General features: G+C 40.5%; 2 protein-coding genes across 2 annotated transcripts in view; one reads left to right on the top strand and one right to left on the bottom strand.

Annotated features, from left to right (window-relative positions):
• Positions 1–1,806: 1,806 nt before the first annotated feature.
• txnl1 (thioredoxin-like 1) lies at positions 1,807–10,509 on the bottom strand. Its single transcript, XM_069677251.1, has 8 exons — positions 10,243–10,509; positions 8,305–8,401; positions 6,627–6,800; positions 5,355–5,477; positions 3,589–3,658; positions 3,265–3,437; positions 2,191–2,295; positions 1,807–2,099 (listed from the first exon to the last, which is right to left on the bottom strand). The coding sequence occupies exons 1-8, from the start codon at positions 10,338–10,340 to the stop codon at positions 2,070–2,072; spliced, it is 870 nt and encodes a 289-aa protein (XP_069533352.1). The 5' UTR covers positions 10,341–10,509; the 3' UTR covers positions 1,807–2,069.
• Positions 10,510–13,836: 3,327 nt separating this feature from the next.
• Positions 13,837–19,127, top strand: part of atp8b1 (ATPase phospholipid transporting 8B1) — a 39,422-nt gene continuing 34,131 nt past the window's right edge. The window contains exon 1 of the mRNA XM_069677126.1: positions 13,837–13,919. The gene's annotated coding sequence lies outside the window, so the exon portion shown is untranslated. The remainder of the gene's footprint in view (positions 13,920–19,127) is intronic.

Raw genomic sequence — 19,127 nt, 5'->3', positions numbered from 1 at the left:
TTCAGGCAGTTTTACACAAAAATATAATGCAGAAAACAATGCTTTGAGTGATATAGAAAAGGTGTCATCACGTAGTTTGTCCAATAGAGGGCGCTCTGACTCCATGGTTTACCAATCTCCCAGCACTATCTGCAGAACACGTAGCAGAGCAACACAGCAAACAGTGGTCCACACTAGAATTGGTGAAGACAGTCTGGCTGCAGAACTACCTTTGCATAGTAATCAGAAGATGGTGCATGATCTACGCAGAAACAATTCATTTTCAATCCAGCTTTAAAAAAATCACTGGATCAACCATCATGCCAGTAACTGCTGAATATTTCCCTCTAAAATCAGCATGGATCTCATAAGTCCCATGACTGTGTGGCTCTAATGTTCTTGCAAATATGCACCAAATTAATTTTCTCTTTTTATTAACATTTAAAATTCTACTCTCTTCAACAACACTCCACTCCCACTACTACAACTGGTGCTAATTGAGCTGTGCTTGAGTTCAGATGATAACTGAAGTCATTTGCATGCTGGTGTTTGCACAATTGCACGCATCTAGCAGCAATAAACTCTGGTCCAACGGTCTGACGGTCTGCTGGTCCGACGGTCCAACAGTCTGAAAGTCTGATGGTCTGCAGGTCTGATGTGTGATGTTGTTAATCTAACTGTGTTTGTCCTTCATGCAGAGAGAAGAAACCACCCAATCATCTGAGGCAGAGGGAGGCCAACAGTTAAAGTCTACATCAGATGATAACTCAACCTGTCTCTGATTGAAGAGGATGATAACAGTCACACACTGACCTGAGAGCAGCTCTCTCCCTCTGCTCATGTATCCACTAACTCACAGTCAGACAGTTTTCTCACCCTCAGCCATGTGATAAAGAAACAATAACAGAACTAGATATAACTAAACGTTCAGAGTTATTTTGGAGAATCAGTTAAATACATAGTTTCCTGCTGTGAGTCAGTGTTATTAGTGCCTACATTACCCAGCATTCATAGTGACATCTGCATCCTGAGAGCTGATTGGCTCTCTGCCACACGGAGCAGACACATCCTCCCTCATAAACAGAATGGAGGATGTATCAAGCGAACTACTACTTTAATTCAGATGTTTAGAATAGGGTTCAGGAAAAATGCAAAGTTCCTTAAACCTGCATTTTTTATTAAAGCCAGCAGGGGTCCCCGCCACTGGTTCCAAAAGCAGGTCCTACTGTTTAGAAGTTATTTAGAAAAAGGGCCTACTTCTCACTTGATTTACTACCATAAACTTTTTCCTCCTTTTTTTTTTTTTTTAAAATGGTCTCAATCGCTAGATTTCAGTCTTCTTCAATACAGCATGATTTTAAGCATTTTTTAAATCAAGGCCCCATTTAGATTCAAATAGATGATACAGCAGGGTGTGCTTTAAGGAGCGGCTATTTTGTGATTGAAAAGTCGCAACCTATCAGCCTGGATTGACTCTGTCGTCCAAATACGATCACTAATAACGTTCTAAAAAACAAGACGATGGCCAAAATAGTGGCTTCAAAATGATCACTATGGTTACACCTACTCCTTAAATAGTCTGTTTGACACAGGGTACAACAAACACGTTTTTCCTGCTTCATACCTGTACAGAGTATACAGAGCCAGAGAAATGCAAACATACACAAACAATCTTACTGCAGATCTTATCTGCTAATATTGTTGCAGATGCCCATACTACATCTACCCATGCTGCTGCATGTATCCCAATTCCGCCTCTAACACCACTCCGTCAGGTTTAAGCCCACAGAAAGCAGACACGACGCACATGCCTTTGAAAAAGGATTGTGTTTTATTTACAGTGATTTTCATCAGAATTACAATACAAATGATTTATAGACTGGCTCTCCACAGATGGAGAATTCATTCAGATCTAGAGGAGGTCAGTGGGAGGCTGTGTGTTTCTGTGTGTGTGTGTGTGTGTGTGTGTGTGTGTGTGTGTGAGTGTGTGTGACAGTAGAGTGTGTGGCAGCTTTGGCAGAGGGAAAGTCCTTGGATGTATCTGCAGCCTCCTCTTCCTCTTCTTCTCATTCTCACCTTTGTTCTCCTGCTCAGTGACTCTCTCCTTTCTTTCCCACAACCTACATGGCAACGACAAATGATCATCCATAAGTTCAGCACACAAACAATCCTGAACATAAATGAACCCGGTGTGCTGCGACTGGTCCGTACCCTCTTGAAGTCGTTCATGTTGGTGGCCTGTACCGGTGTGCCAATGAATGTCAGGTAGTTGATCTTTGTCGTCTCCTCGTCTCCTTGGTTTGACTTGACAAACAACTGATGAGGTTAAAAAGAAGGACAGTCAGTAAACACAATCAACCAGTTATACTAGATGGCTTTTCTAGCACTGTTAACTATCAATGTTTAAGATTCATGTAAATACAGTGCAGAATCCTCACTGTTTATATATGTGACATGTATGACAAACATGCGCACACATCTCCTCCTGAAAAACAATCTCTTCCAGCAGCTCTTAAAGGGCCAGTTCACCGATTTTCAGCCTCAGTCCTACAATGCTGTTATGAGGAGCGAATGCCATAATGATTCACTCTGTGCCTTTGGAGGACGCTATCCACTTCTCCAATGGGCCCAAGGTCCAAGGAGGCCACGGAGCTCGCTAAACTACACTTCCTCAATCTAGGAAACGCCGGCCTCCGATGTCATGTCTCGTTCAAAATTGTCAGGTTTGAATTGTAGACTGCAGACCTGTGGATTTTTTTAGACGATCCACCGTTATATAGGCTGTGGCCTGCAGCGAAACGGTAGTATTTCACTCCAGTGTCTCTCGCTGGGCCGTTCCCTTCAGAGGGAGGGGCGCAATGCATGCTGGGTGTTGTAGGAATGTAGAATGGGCGAAACCACAAGCTGTTTGTACAACTTTCTCCACAGCTATGGCGCCAATTGGAAATACTATTGCTTTTATTGATTACAGAGGACACCAGCTTTGACTGTCAGCGGCTTTTTCCAGGCGTGAACTGCTCGTTTAACAGGTTTAAACCTCAGTGAAGACAGTTGATGAAACATTCCTAGTCTTAAAAGTAAGACCAAATAAGTCTTAACTTTTTTGGGGCTTGTCCTACCCTTAACCGCTTGATAAATCAAGGCCCCAGAATACTTCCCACTGCTTTATCATTCACACTTATACAATCAGAAACTGTCAGTCATGGGCCTGAAAAATAATGTCCTCCATCAGGACTGAGATTTGCTAACCATGGCTAAGTTTTAAGCAGTGATCAAAGTCCTTACCGTAACACTCTGTACGTTCTGAAACTTGACGTAGCGCAGAGGAATCAAACCGTCATCCTTGTAGTCTTCCTCTGAAAGCTCCAGAGCCTGAGTGGCTTCACTCCGCTCAGCGTCGTCAAAACCCAACGACCGAGGGAGATTTATGAACACCTTCACCACCTTAGGGGCTTGGGCTGACACACAAAAGAGAATGAAGCAGGGGCAAGGAGGGAAAAAGAAAGGTGGAAGAATGGGAGGACGGAGCAAAGGATAGGATGTTAATTATTTTCATTCCAATACGTCCGCATGATAGACTCAGGTTAATGACTTAATTGTAAGGCTCACCAAAGTCTGAGGACAGCAGCTTCATAGAGAAGAGCTTCACAGGCTGGTTGAAGGCGATGGTTATCAGCAGCTACACAGGATTAAAAGACAACATATTAGAAAACTTATTAGGCAGCTGAACTGAGAAGGTACGGACAGTCCTGGGCAATGGGGTTGAAATATCAAGTTTCTCATGAACTGATAAGAGAAAACAATGTATATTCTGCAAATCAACATTTAAAACTAATTTTGTTATTTATTTATTTAATGTTTATTTGTATAGGGACAAGTATGAAAGCAAGTAAACCAATGCCACACACTAATGCATTTATAGCCTTGGCTAATTTGCAATGCCTGTCCCTACATGGGCCTTTAAATTGTTGGTGCAAAGACTTGGCCACGCTCTGCATGTAAAGCAGGGCTGTCACCGAATATTCTTAATTCAAATATATTACCGAGTTGTGATAAAAAATTCGGATATTAAAATGAATATTCGTTGTGAAAAAACTCAGCTCTGATATGTTCTAACATGTTCCCGCGGCTGTCTCGTGTGTCCTCGTATGTCCCTGCACTCACTCTCTTGGCTACGGAGCATCTTTGAATACATCACGTCACTATATACTACGATACGTTCATAATTAACTTCAGTCTAGCTAAAACGAGCTAAAACAACAACCATTTGGCGTGTGGTAATGATGCCGGAGAATTTAAATCTCTGGCTGGCCAGAGAGAGAGGGAATATTTTTACCCCCAGCATAACAAACAGGTATAGATTTTTGTTTTCTTAAAAAGACATGTTTATGTTTAAATAAACCTGTCACCGCACTGCTCGGCGTGCTGAATGTCTATTCTACCGTAACTGAATTATTTTATCTGTTTATTTTGGAAGGTGTGTGAAGCCTGTGTTGATCTTTTAAAAGGCATGTCTATGTTTAATATATCTGTGCAAGTATGTTTGTCTCGCGTAGTATTGGTATGCCCTCTTGTGGACATATTGTGCAAAAATAGATTAAAAAATAGTGTGTTTTTTATAGAAGAAATAATCGAAAGTAATTTTGACAGCACTGATATAAAGACTCTGAGTTTTACGGTAAAATGTGTTTCATAAGACGCACTTTTAATGCTTTTTTTTCCATAGAAAAAGTGGGCTGCGTCACATACACCGACCAATATACCAGTATAAAATGCAGAGTGGTATTTTATTGTGTTTAATCTAGCTATAGCTTCGTCACGGACATGCGTCGTCATGATCTGATCTGCCGGTGCAGCCGCCATCCTCACAACAAATGTTACCGTAGGCTGAGCTCAACTATCGTACCGGTAGCTAGCAGGATTGCAAACTCGACATGGTGAAAACAGATTGGTAGACTGTAATTTGTTTGCGTTTTGAATGTGTTTGAAATGAACATGAAATAGTGTTGAAATAACTTGTACATACGTTTTTATTAATAGCTATAGAAAACCTTTGCCCCTCTGGGTTACCCCCCAAAATAGACTACATCTTACATTCCGGTGTGATTTATACTCTGGACTTTACGGTACTAATCTCCACACTCAGAAACTTATCATCACGTATATTCATTTAACTGGTCTATGCTGTCTAGCTGTTTCTCCTTTTTTCCTTTTTGCCAACTTGCAAATAAAGAAAGGCTGGTGCGTCGCCTTTTCCAGCCCCTTTTGCTAAAATACAGGGACTTGTAAAAGCAAACTTTGTGTCTGCAAAAATGCATGACTTGAAGATGACATATTCTGGAGGGGGTGGGACACTGAGAGTTAACAGTTCATACCTGTTCATCACAGTCAGACTCCAGGTATGTGGAGTCTTTGATTAGGCAGCTATCGAAGCCGCAGTCGTCGCTCTCGTTCAGGCACTCACAGCCGGCTTTGTTGACAAAAGGCATGAGGTCCATCTGAGAACAAAGACAACAAGACAAAATCAACTTCTGAGTCTATCTCCGCCTTTTAAACCCTATGAGTGTGTCCCTTTAAAGCAAATGCTTAATTCACATTCTCTTCTGACGGCTGTTTACACTATCCTGACACATACTGTGTTTCTTTACTTTTTCTGCTAGATATTATTTCTTAATCACACCTGGAGTCAAAAGAGGCTTGTTTAAGAGTAATGCAAAAAACGGTGGATTATGTTATCTGATGAAGCTTAATATTCTATACCAGGGGTTCCCAAACTTTTCCATGCCAAGGCCCCCCAAACAGCATTAGCTTCTGGCCGGGGACCCCCAAACCCACAGACAACAGAGAGTGGGACAGCGTCGATTTTTTTGGCAGCATCCTCACCAAGCAATTCTCCGACAATGTCTTTGGTAGCTGGTAGAATCAAATCCTCTCTAATTGTGTGAGGTTTTTTAGCACGAGCAATGTGGTATGAGGCTAAAAATGATGCCTTCAGGGCCCGCTCGGGCACGGTAGCTTGCTGTTTGAATGCAGCAGATTGCCTGACCAAATGCTCTTCTTTACGTCTGAAGAAGTCTACTGTTTTATCGGCCTCTGCCGGATGTTTTTGCATCAAGTGACGCTGAAGTTACGAAGGTTTTAAACACTCGTTTGAGAGGGTCTCCAGACAGAGGACGCTTTTCGGGCAATCATGGCCATTTTTCTGTATTGCTGTAAAGCCATACTTAATGTATGCTGCCTCATGAGAGTGAGTTCTGCTGAGTTCTTAGTTTTTTTTTGCAGCAGAGTCCTCCATGGCAGGGCTGTTGGTCTGCTCCTTCAGTCTATTTGTTGTCCAAAACCTGTCCATTTTGCGCTAGCTAGCTACACACAGCTTGAGGAGCAGAGCAGCTTGATAACAACCGCCAGGTCTACACAGATTATGACGTCGTCATGCCGAATTTGCAGCTGAATTTGAGAATCCGAGATTACGGCAGTTTACGTGTTGTACGGTTCAGGACAAATGGTTATAAAAAAAAAATTTTTTTTTCAAATTTTTTTTTTTCCCCTCTAATTTTCTGAGGCCCCCCTAGCGCCCCCTGGCGGCCCCCACTTTGAAAACCACTGTTCTATACTACACAAATACATGGAGGAAATTGTTCACTCACGTATCCCTTTGGAATGTCGGAGTCCTCGCTGTTTCCCGGGTCGTTCTCTGTGTGCTGTTTGATCTTCTCCTCCAGACCTGCAGCGTCTGCCCCCTGATACTGATCCACCCGAACTCGGTTCCTGAAGAACAAGAACGTTGGTGTGGCTGAGATGTTGTTGGCTCCTGCTGTTGCCTGAGAAAAGAGAATACGTTTTGTAAATATTAGCCTTGTATTATCAAAAGAGCATCGCAAACTAATACCCCTTTCCCACCTAAATTAGCACGTTGACGCAGGTTTTTCAGACCCAGAAAAACCCACTAATAAAAGCAGATTTTCTGTTTTCCCATTGACAGTGGAGTATACTCCTTTCGGTAGCTTTTCTGCTGCGTCACCGTAAACAATAGTACGCACAAAGAACAAACTCGGCGCCGACAAATTTGGAACGATGTTCAAGCGCTGCTCGGACAGAGACGGTAGCTGTGCGTGTCATGGCATCGTGCCGGAAAGGGAGCAGAGATTAGCGTGTCTGAATGCCGATTGTAACCTTTACCACCAAGAAAAAAAGCCGGCTGTTAGCGGGTGTTTTGACCAGTGGGAAAGGGGCTTAATTATTCGTTTTTGGACCCCCCTGCATGCAGTTTCTTGTTCTTTACCAGCCAGCTCTGATGACGTATTGATATTTCATATGTCTTTCTCAGCATGGCAATCAATGTCTGTCAGTCTGTCTCAGCCTGCAATTGGAAATCTGTGCTTCTAGTCCACTATTTTTGCAGAATCACCTTAGCAGTGTTTTTTTCAGCAGCTGAATATCAGTGGGTCATATTCTCATATTCTCCATTCTCTCATGTCACATTCTTTTGAATTTTGATTTTAAGAATAAGACTGATGTTTGAGATTTGTTCTTATTGTCAACAAATGTCAGTAAATCTACGATGAATGCATCAAACCAACATGTACTTGCATGTGTATCAAAACCCTGATATATCCTCTTCCTCTGTGCCAGAAAGCTCTACTGTTGTCAGAATAAAAACAACACATCATTTAGCCACGCTGTGGCACTGGGTGACTTTTTCCTTCATTACCATGAAGAAAGACTGCAGTTAATTTTGAGTGAATCCGATCTACACTGTCCTCCTGCTGGACGCACTGTAATTCATGTAAATGTGTATTCTTCTGTCACTGAAAATAGTTCCCCACAAAAGTAATTTCCCCTTGTTTGAGTAAATATTGTTTATAACTGAAAGGACAGACCTTTTCCTGAAAAATGTGTTTTTGTTTACTGTTTTTAATGTCTAAGGCTTTAATGTCTCCTTTAGGAACTAATTGGCTTGGAGCAGAGTACCACAGACATATTAGAGAAGTTAAAAGTATTAAGAGAAGGACAAACAAAAATTGGTTTTGGTCTTTTCAACAGATTTGTTGACAAGAAAAATAGTGAAATTAACAAGATTTAAGCTTTAGGAACTCTACTTTTCACTCAAGCTTTCAGTCGCAAGTTAACGGACATGATTTTTTTCTTGGATGACACAGCTTGAATAATCATAAAATCTTAATATAATAAGTTTTAACATTAAAGTAGGCTACACAAGGTGTTAGAGGAAAATGGTTCAACAACTATTGTTCTTTCTGAACCTTCTCTACAGCTTTGTCAAGACTCTGTTGGATGGAAACCTTGTGGTGAATGAGGCTGACTCACCTGACAGACATGAACATCTACTTCAAGGAAGACGACCTGTGGGTACTTGGTGCTCAACATGTTGAAAGCCGGAGCTATTCTGACACAGGGCCGACACCTGAGGAGGCAGAGGAGAGAGTGTTAGTGATGAGCTCTGGTCTCTTTTGCTGAAACAAGGAGTCAGTTTATCAAAAAGGTGAATGAACTTAAGAGAAAACAATAAATCAATTAAATGTTTCAGTTCTTAAGTAAGAGGAAAAATGACTTAAAAAATCAAATCACATCTCTGCTGTAATATATCATAATAAACACAAATACTGGGGATTACTGCAATGTTGATATGTTTCACTGAATATCATGTAAAAGATAAGACACAAACTTAGAATCTGACCATTTACTTACTGTTTTTAAGCGTTAAACCCCTGACATTCTGCAAGTACTGTTTATAGCTTGCCTGATACTGGATTTTAAGGCACTGATTGAACACATGTCCTTTATGTTGGAGTCAATACAAAACATTCAGATTTTTGGCCGGATGGATGAAGAAATGTACAAGGTCGGACGCAGAGCGGCTGCAAATGTAAGTGACAGTGCTCTCTGGTGGACAGACGATGTGATGGAGACGTTTTCTCTAAATCAAAGATATGTTTGGCTTTTCTTTTGCTACTTTTCAGCATGTTTGTCAGAACAACAAATTTACAAAAAACCTAAATATTAAGCACGGCAACATGTCAGATGAACTTGTTATAGATGTTTCATACTTCAAAATAACTCCATCAGAGCTATTTTTCTGTGCCTTGGCTGTTAATTAATACCTACTGAGGCTAGGCCTTCATATTCGAATGATTTACTATGAGTATATATGCTATAAAATCTTTTTTTAATTTTTTTAAATGATATCATCACATTATCTGCTTTTTCTGATCAACTCTAGTAAATCTTTGAGTTATTAAAATTATTTCTGGCTACCAGAGGAGACCAGCAAAACTTTTTTAAAGCTGTAAATATGGGGTGTAAAAATTTTACAGTTTTATTTTGATAAACTTGAGTATGTTTTATTATTTTTTTAGGTACTGTATGAAGTCTCAAAAACATTATAGCAAATGTAAATCAAAGTTTACATGTAAAGATTTCATTTCTTAAATGATATGAGCCCATGTTTATTCATGTTTTCATACTGCACAAAAAGTATTCATTGGTATATCAGGGAATGTGTTGAATACAGAGGCATATGTCACTGTTCCAATCATGACAAAGTAAAAACAATAGACTTTATGTATATGGTGCTGCTTCTATAAAGTTAAAAGATTATTTTGAAATCTACAATAGATTTAATTGTATCCCCTTCGTCGTTCTATGTATCACATTGACAGATTCTTGCCAACAGCCTTATTGTGAACAGGAAAGGTCTTGTGTTTTAAAACGTCATAAATCAAAACTGTAATTAATTAGTTGAATTTCCTCTAAATAACCAGCCCTACAGAATCAGAACAAAGCCTTGAGCCAGGTACAATCGGTGTAAAGACACAGGTTAACATGACAGGGGTTAGCTAAATTATGTAGTGAACTATAACTTTTTTTCTTCATTAAAATGAATTGTAATTGCTGTTTTTTCCCTTTAGACAGATCAAAGAACAGATTTGATTGCCAACTCTTCATTTAGTTAGTCAACAACACGTCATTAAATTGTCTGACACCTCCTCAGCCAAATAACTGTAATAATTGCTATGTCATTCTAAGCAACACAGCTAGTTAGCAAACGACAGCTAGCATGCTAACCTAGCACTTCTAGCAATAAAAGCTACTTCTGTCAGATAACGTGGATATCCAGCTGGTGTCAACTACTTAAAACAGTTGAACAACAAGCTCTGAATGTTTTAAAGTCCTTTGTTGGGAGCAGAGACTAAGGTGCTAACCCCGGCTAGCCGCGCGGCCTCGAAGCCGGTTTGGTGATCTTACCCAGCCATTGTGAACTTCACCACGGCGAGCTTGGAGCCGGCGGCCGCTAGCTCCGGCTGAAAATCCGGGTCGCTCCCGATCACTTTTACACCGACCATGGTACAGTCTTTGGCTGTGGTATGAGGCTGTGGTATGAGGCTGTTGTTCAGGAAGAAAGGCTGAATAATAAATAAAATGTGTTGTGTTTTTAGCTTTCTGTCAGTATATTAGCTAACTAGCTGCACTGTTTCCAAGCCACACTATTGGTACTGCGAGCTGATTCAGGATGTGGACTTCTGATTGGCCAATACACAACCGGAAAGGCGGGGTTTTCTCTTCTTCGTCTATACATTTTTTGGCAGTATAGACGCTTCTATGGCTTTAACTGCCCTCCACAGGATGAACAATACAACACTTAGACTAAAAACTGTAAAGAATTTACTATCTATTTAACAATGTACTCCTTCGCCTGTCTTAAGACTTTTACAGTAACACAACCAGCTCTTTATTTTCCAATAATGTGTAAACATGTAAACCCATAGTGTCTCAGCCTCAGTCTGGTTAATATTAGCTTTTCGTTGTGATCACATTTTTCTTTTCAATACTGATCTGCTGTCCATAAAAGGCTCTCAGTTTCCCACTCCCCCTTTTCCCCACCCCAAAACAAAGACAAACCAACAAATTAAAAATTCACTTTGAGTTCGAGCAGGGTAGCCACACCAATGGCATGTTCCTTTGTTTCTGTTAGTACCTGCTGATATTTCACCTGGAAATACATCATTAAATGTGTATCCCTATGATGAAGCTGCGTCTTGCACTCCACCATATCCGATGCCTAAACTGATGCACAGGGACCTTCTGTGGTCCACTCAGTCCACAGCTCCAACATTAGAAATCAGTTTACATTTTGGCAGGAGGTTTTACTCACTCACATGATGTTTCAGAAAAGTAGGCTCGTTGTTGAGCAGGATCCAGGATTCTCTTCAGGTGGCGCTGTTGGTCTACAAATGGACCTGAAGAATTGAATCGGTCAGAAAAGAACTGACTAAAGTTGTTAGCTTGTGGTTAGCAAGTAAAAAAAGTTAAGTGACACTGGAAGGATGTGAAAACACTGTCAAATAAAAGAAAATTCAACCATTAAGTGCGATGTGTAAGCCACCAATGGGAAAAACACAACAGTACACAAATGCACAATTGGAATTACGAGTCTATGATAACTATTAGATCTTAATTATTAATGGAAATATGAGTTTCACCTTCAAATATTTTTGTAGTGCTTTTGTTAAATTACTGCAAGATTATTTTTAATCATTCATGCAAAGTTATTTTTTATTGTTGAAAAATTCTTCGCACATCCGCTTAAAAACAGGTGCGTCGGAGAGGAACAGGTAAACAAAAAAAATGTAAACCCCCAGTGTGCAGGAGTTTACATTTTTTTGTTTAAAGTATTTTTTAAAATATATAATTCATATTTCTTGTTAATGTATTCTTTATTGGTCACCCCAGTCCTTCTGAACCTCTACTGGCTCCCCATCCAACAATTTAAAATCCTCTTCATCACCTACAAGGCCCTCCACAACCTACCCCCCCTCCCCACCTCACTGACCTCCTTCACCAATACACTCCCACCTGTAACCTCAGATCCGCCAACAGCAACCTCCTCACTCCTCTCACCTGATCCAAGCACCGGACCTGGGGGGACAGAGCCTTCTCTATTGCTGCCCCCTCCCTCTGGGACTCCCTCCCCCATCACCTCAGGCACTCTCCCTCACTCCCCTCTTTCAAAACTGGTCTCAAAACCTCAAATCTGCTTTTAATCTGTGACCGTTCATCATCACTGTTGTAACTGTTTGTTTTCTTTTTTATATATACACATTTTAACTTTATTTTTCTGCACCTTGATTGTTTTATACTGTATATTGCTTTTACTGTCTTTGCTATGTTGTTTTTACATGTTGAGTACCTTTTAAAGCGCTATGTAAATAAAATGTATTATTATTATTATTATTATTATTATTATTATTATTGTTATTATTAATAAATGTGTTTATTGAATTAAGATGGCATAACTTAGGATAACATATGATATAACTTTATTTATCCAGGAGGAAATTCAACTACCAGTTTTATTCTCACTTAAATGAGAAAGAGACTTATAGAATAAGAATATTACAATAAGTTTTTTACAAAATTAGGCAGAAAGTAAAGGTGGCAATTACACTGACCGTGTTATTTGCAGTGATAATAAGTAATAAAAACTTATATTGTACCAGATGAAGAATGTAAAGATTAAATGTAATTTTACACGATAGTGATAAAAAGTATTACTGCACAAATGTATCCATCCAGAAGCAGTTGGCAGAAACTGTGCAGAGCCTGAGGAGCAATTCCCAGATGTTATTGTTCAGGGGCCCTGACAGGAGAATAAACAAACATACAAACTGACGCGTGAAAAATATTAAAGGATTACTAAACCAATATTTGACAGATAGATAGATAGATAGATTTATAACCATAAATAAGTGAGCGTTAAAGTGTCATATGCTTTAAGTCCTGGAGAGAACACTGGCCTCCACAGACTGGTAAAACACCAGCAGCGGTTTCTTGCAGATGTTGAAGGACCCCAGCCTTCTCAGAAAGCACAGATGGCGCTGCCCTTTCTTCTGAAGAGTGTCCATAGCTGTCCAGTCCAGCCTCTCGTCCAGATATCTTAGAAATGTTCTAACATAGGATGTTTTACAGTGACTTTTCTCCCAAACTATACCGGTAAAACGCCTAAAACAGTTTAAGAGCCACTAGATCTCCTCTCTGCAGGGGTCAAGCATTCAGTTATTTATCACTTGTCTTTCGCCTGTATTTGAGATAGCAGGTGAAACCAAAGCACAAGAAGACGGTGCTGACTTCCATGCTGTCAAATGAGCCCAGAGGGTGATGGATACTGCACACATAAACTTGGCATGCCTTGCAGCAGTTTCCTTTACATAGGTTATCTATTAATAATTGTTTTTGTGACTCAAATTGCTTAAAAAGTTTAAGAATATCTTTATCTGTTTTTACCTCTCTTAATATGCCTCAATAATCTCTCAAGTAACCAAATAAATACAAAATCAATCACATCATATCAAAATCAAGAATATAAATCATGTATACGACAAAAGTAGGATTGATTGGACTTTTAAATATGTAAAATGAACTTTTTTATGTTGTAAAAGTTCCAACATTTTAAATCAGTCCATTTAAACTTTCAAGCAAAACTTTAAATGAAAAAGATGCTTCAAAAGTCACAAATACCCTTAAAAAATGCACGTTTGCCAGCAGCACCAGCAGCAGCAGTCTTGCAGCACTCACTCTGTACAGACCACCTGGTTTAATTAAGAATTCAGTTGCCTACCTTTACCTGGCGTCACGTGACCAGAGCACCTAGGCGCCCACTTCCGCAGCTGCCGCAGCCTCCCTGAATGCCACGCGTTGTTTTTAGCCAGGTATTTATTGTTGTTTTAAACGCTTGACGTGTCCGACCGGTCCGGCAGGTTGGTGCGGGGCAGAGCAGGTGAGGCAGCGGAGGCAGGAAGGGCGGGGAGCCGCCGCGGAGCTCTCTACAAGCAGGAAGAAGAGGAAAACATGGTGCGGTGACAACACGCCTGGACACCGACCAAGAACAGGATTCACCTTTTTAAATCAAACTGCGAGGATACGGAGTAAGTCCAGTTAAACCTATACATTAACCTTAATGTGTTTGTGTGTTTGACCTTTAAAACTTTGAGTTTAAAGGTTTAAAAGTGTTAAAACACACCGAGGGTAGGTGAGTGTTTCACCTGGGCGGCTGCTGCTCAACTCACCTTTCCTCTCCTAAGAGACCTACCAGTCTGCTCCGAGTTTCGAGCTCTAAACGTTCATTTCAAGCTTGTTTTGAGCTTAATTTTATCAGTGAGCAGGGCCTGGTTGCGTCTTGAACTTTGTGATTGTTTCCTGTAATCAAAAAGTGCTCAAAATACTTTAATTATGCATCATTCAATTTGTTTCTGTTTTAAAAGCTACCATAAAGGCGGCCAAAATACTGAAGCAACAAAGGCGATTTCTGCTACATTAAATTATGTTTATTTTTTAAGTGCCTTTATATCTTTTGCTTGGCCCATATTCTTAAGAGATCACACGCCAGAAAGGTTGTGAACCACAGCCGTAAACTACAATGGGGACATTTGTAAACTGAAGTGTTTTAAAAAGTAATAAAGGTCTATTTTTTAAAAATACATTTCCTTTTTAAACATGTCCCTTCTGAGGCTCTGTATGCGTCTTGTTTTCTGGAAAGCAGCAAGAATTTTAGGCTTTTATGTAAAAATACAAGAAAAGAAGAGTAAAACGATATTTTACCAACATTATGTCTCAGGTCTCCCTAAAACACACTTAAACATCTGCAACATGTCAAAATAATGTTAATCTCCTTTTTTTTGGTTTGCTTTATCAAACCTCAGACGCTCCTATAAAAGTTGGTATGATTGATCTGATTCTTTGACCTACACATGTAATGTCTTCAGATAATTGACCAACATGTTGTGCCGTCATGAACCACTAAAAGTTGAAAATGGAGAAAACAAGCTGTGAGGAAAAAAAACGACGCTTTCTGATGTTTGAATTAAAGCAGCAGTTTGCCTCAATTGTAACACGGCTAAAAAACAGCATTAAACTTATAGCTTTTATTGCAAATCAATAATATTTCAGTCAAGTCTTTCATACCAAGAATGTGATCAGATACTGTGCATCTTACTGTACAACTTTATGATATTATTGAGTGTTACAGGATTTACCGGTTGTGTCGCTCCTTGTTGGCATAAGTAGCACATTTGATTGATGTATGTTGTAAAACTGTACAACCCTAACTGAGAATACATTTGAATGACATCTGACTGAACAAACCGTTTAAAAAGGCTCGTTCGAACATCGATGAGGATTAATCAGCAGATCTTTACAGCTAGAGATGTTACATGTGGTGTTACATGTCACGTGAACGAGCGGCTGGTGGTTCCCACATTCCTAACAGAGCATAATAAGCATGCGTGACATGTGAAAACTATCCTAACTGATGAGGACATGCAGACGACTGTGTGCATTTTAGTTCACAACATCCAAACGCAACTTAATATTCAGACAAACCTATGGGTCCTTATTTTAACTGGATCCTTGCAGATTGGACAAAAGTTCTACATTAGCAACATGCAGATGTGTGGAGGTCTTTATGGCATTAATGAAGCAAGAGAAAATGTTCGTGTTGCAGCTTTTACAGCTGACATTTAAAGTGACTTGTGCTGAAATATTTAGTTAAAAGAACGCCGTTTTTTGTGCCATCAGTGGACATTTTCCACACAAAATCAATGCAGTTCGGCGTCCTCAGCACAAAAACGTCTTCGGCACACACTGTTTTTTGTCGCTGCACTCTCAGTTGAAAATACTTCAACTTATGGAACACCACCGTGCTCGTCTATGTCACGGCTCCCTCACCAACCAATCAAAATCAAGAAGGGGTGGGACTTCTGATATCAACTTTGTCAATAACAATCGCAAAGGAGGAGCTAATCCCTTTGTTATTTCGAGGGTTCAATTTCCAGGTGTAGAGCTGCTGCTAACACCAGGACACGAGTCCTTTCCATCGTTATGTTTTCTTTGTGACATTTTCTTGAGTAAAAACAAATATTAAGCACACAGAGCGATTTAAGTGCCGCAAGACAACTTTCGTAACCTAGCAACAGTAAGCACCAGTGAGGAGAGACAATCAGCATTTTTTTTGCAGCTCTTCCCGGGTCTGAAAAACCTGTCATGGCGCTAATTTCGGTGGGAAAGGAGTATTTGTGACCTACAAAAGCAAAAGACCATCAGCCAGAAGTTTCAGTTGTGTTTAAAGCTGCATTCACTGGGTCGGTGTCAGATGCAGAGAAGAGAGCCTTTGTTTACATTTGTCAGTATTTGACAGTTTAAAGCCAGCAGGATGAGGGTTACAGATTACTGACGGCTGATTCACACTGGAAGCGTGGAGTGTGCGTGGCGGCTGTGGGACATGTTTATTCTAAATGCATGAAAACAAATGAGAGTCCTCACACTGACTCACTTCGTTTGTACGTAATGCTTTTATTTGGAAGTGTTTCCCGGGCCGTTGTTGTTTCTTTAAACTTTATTTGTAACTTTTCCAGGAAGTAATTTGTTAAAGTCACTCACAGGCTCCTTCTTTCGGTTCCTGCTTCATATTCTTTGAAATAAAAACGTAGTCATAACTCTCCAGCGGGCCATAAGCACATTATGTTAGTCCCCCTAGCTCGCTCTCCGTCTCTGTCTTGGCTCATACAGTTGGCTCAAATGTTAATTAAGGTCCAGTTTTTAATGTAACTAAGATCGTTTTCTGACCCCTGACACGTTTAAAACAAAGAACCAAAACTACCCCTGGATATGGCAAACAGCCAGGTAAGGTGAAGCGTGATTAATATATATTTTTATTAGCCTAAATATTATTTACAGTTGCACAGACACCTCTTCATTCATTCCTGTGTTCCTTTTATTAAGGTGAAACTCGTGTAGAAAGACGGGGCTGGCAGGATTAACCCAGCTGAAGCCGTAGCCGACACGCAACCGACATGCAGCCCGTGTGAGGACCTTGATAGTGTGAGCCGGAGCCGTCACACTCTGCTCATGCCTGACTCGGCCATTATGCATGTACAGGACAAAATCAGCTAAGAGATAAGCTTTGTCCACAGTGTTCGCTAAAATCAACACAAAGCGAAAGTTCCTCACAGGAGCTTTACCCCACATGAATCGGCACTCACCACTGCTGTTTTAGGGTGCAAAGAAAACCAGCAACTTTATAGTTCAGAAAGAAACCTTTGCTCATGTAAAAGATTTCCGAAGCAGCACCAGCGGTAAGACTGGCATGTAGTTTGTACAACACGCCTGCATACTGCGAGCTGTAGCTGGTGTTGTGTGTGAACACAGTAACAGCTCCTGGACGCTGTGTTCCACCTGCCCGGGTGTTTTTCCATAAACACAAACTGAAGCGCCCCTCCTGCACACGACGCAGGTTCCTTTGATTATGGAAATGTTTGCCTTCTTATGGAAATGGTCGACATTGAAAGCAGGTACTGAGGATTTGAATTGTGACTTATGAGTCAAATAGACTGAAGGTGAAGCTGAGGTGAAGGCGTCACGGCAGCTCTTTGAGATCTTTAGACGACATGACAGGTTCAGGTACCGGATCTGTTTGGGTCTGAAGTTTCACATCTTCGGTTTTTGTCTAATTTTACATGTTAAAGTATGTTTATAGGTTGTTATTAGCACTTAACGTGAAGGCCTAGCTAGCAACACGAACAATCGAGCCCCACATCCCAAGTTTCACTGTCAATCTTTTATCTCTCTTTGGTCATTTTAAACAGTTTGAAGCTAATTATATCTAGGAATCTCCATTAGTAGGACACTCATTATGAGCATCAGGTCACCCTGTTCTGTATAGTGTACCTAGCTTGGGGGCTAATAGGGGCTAAAGAGCAGATTTAGCCCCCTAATTTCTCTCAATGGTTGACCGGCAGGAAACAGGCAGCGATACTGAGAGGGTGCATGCAACACAGATCTTCAGCCAGGATGAACATGTGGCTGCTGCGGCGTCCTCTGATGCAGGTCTTTTATTTCATCTTTTATTAAAGCAGGTAGTTTCAGTAAGATCAGGATGCATATTTCAAGAGAGACGTGCACAGAATTCATTATATAATTTCTAGTTTTATGCAAAGATGCAGTCTACTTTTATTTAAGGGGTTTGTTTTCATATTTCATATTGAAATTTGTCAAGTCTTATGTGTGGTTTTAGGAGAAAAACATGGATTAATGGAGATGTTTTATAGATTTTGGATTCCTCGCGAGTCGAGTGTGAGCAATAAACAATCTAATTATCAATGCATTGATTCAAAAAACCACAGTCACCTTTAATCTGACCAAAACCTCTGCTGTCAGACACATTTTCCACCCGAGGCTCGAGCCCTGCTGAGGTTTCAGTATAACATAGGCAAACTAGAATTTAAATATGATTTGAGTACATGAGGGAGGATGGTGGTGCGTGTTTGCTTTTGGAGGAGGAGGACGGCATGATTTCACTTTGTAAATGAACGTATAGTTTATAGAACTCTGTGGCTTTAGACTGAGATTAGAAAACATCCAGTGAAAATATGAACCTCCACCTCTGCCATGCTCGGGCGCTCTGGCAGCGTGAGGTCACATGTTGCAGTGGCAGCAGCAGGTGTCTCTGTGGGCTGACTGTCTGTCTGTGTCTGGTTTCATTGTCTGGACTCCAGCTGTGAGGAGAACACTGAAGACTCGACTTATTAACCTTCATTAACTCCACTGACAGCGAACACACACGCAGAGCAGTCGACTGGGTGTGCAGATGCTTTTATATTTAGTTATTCTGAAACAATAAGTGGATTAATTTATAATCAACATGAAAGTATTATATGTATTAGACGGATACTAAACTTAAAGTTATAATCTCAAAGATTTCAGTTTCGTTCTCTTTGGTGCCACCTATGGGGATAAACAGTAACTGTGGGAGCACACAGATATCCAGACAGTGTTGCATGTGTGACGTCCACGGTTGGCTCCGGTTGTAACTCCTGATTTTCCTGGCTGACGGTCGCTTTCCTTTTCAGACTGTTTGCTTCATCTGAGCGTCGAGTTTGTTTCTTCTTCTTTGGATTTTCACTTCTTGTTGAAGTTGTATCTGTAGTCATCCATCTTTTCTTTGTCTGTTCAGCCATAGTAGATTACTGTTTACTCGCAACACTTGCAGAGAGCGGAAAAGCAGCCGCTTAGTTCCGCCTACCCTCTCTGGCAGACCAACCACTGCTGGCTGATGGAAAACACGTCACTACCTGGGCGCC

Source organism: Semicossyphus pulcher, unplaced genomic scaffold, assembly GCF_022749685.1.
Source record: "Semicossyphus pulcher isolate SPU_LCO1_2020_fin unplaced genomic scaffold, fSemPul1.0.p SCAF_28, whole genome shotgun sequence".
Taxonomy (NCBI): Eukaryota; Metazoa; Chordata; class Actinopteri; order Labriformes; family Labridae; genus Semicossyphus; species Semicossyphus pulcher.
The sequence above is the reverse complement of the archived record's forward strand: the minus strand, read 5'-3'. Positions and strand labels throughout refer to the sequence as shown.

Excerpts from the sequence above, each read along its gene's own strand:
- txnl1 (XM_069677251.1), bottom strand. The coding sequence starts at position 10,340 with ATGGTCGGTGTAAAAGTGATCGGGAGCGACCCGGATTTTCAGCCGGAG. Across the intron at positions 6,801-8,304 it reads TAGATGTTCATGTCTGTCAG|GCAACAGCAGGAGCCAACAA; the intron begins GTGAGTCAGCCT and ends CTCTTTTCTCAG. Across the intron at positions 5,478-6,626 it reads CCGACATTCCAAAGGGATAC|ATGGACCTCATGCCTTTTGT; the intron begins GTGAGTGAACAA and ends CTTTGTTCTCAG.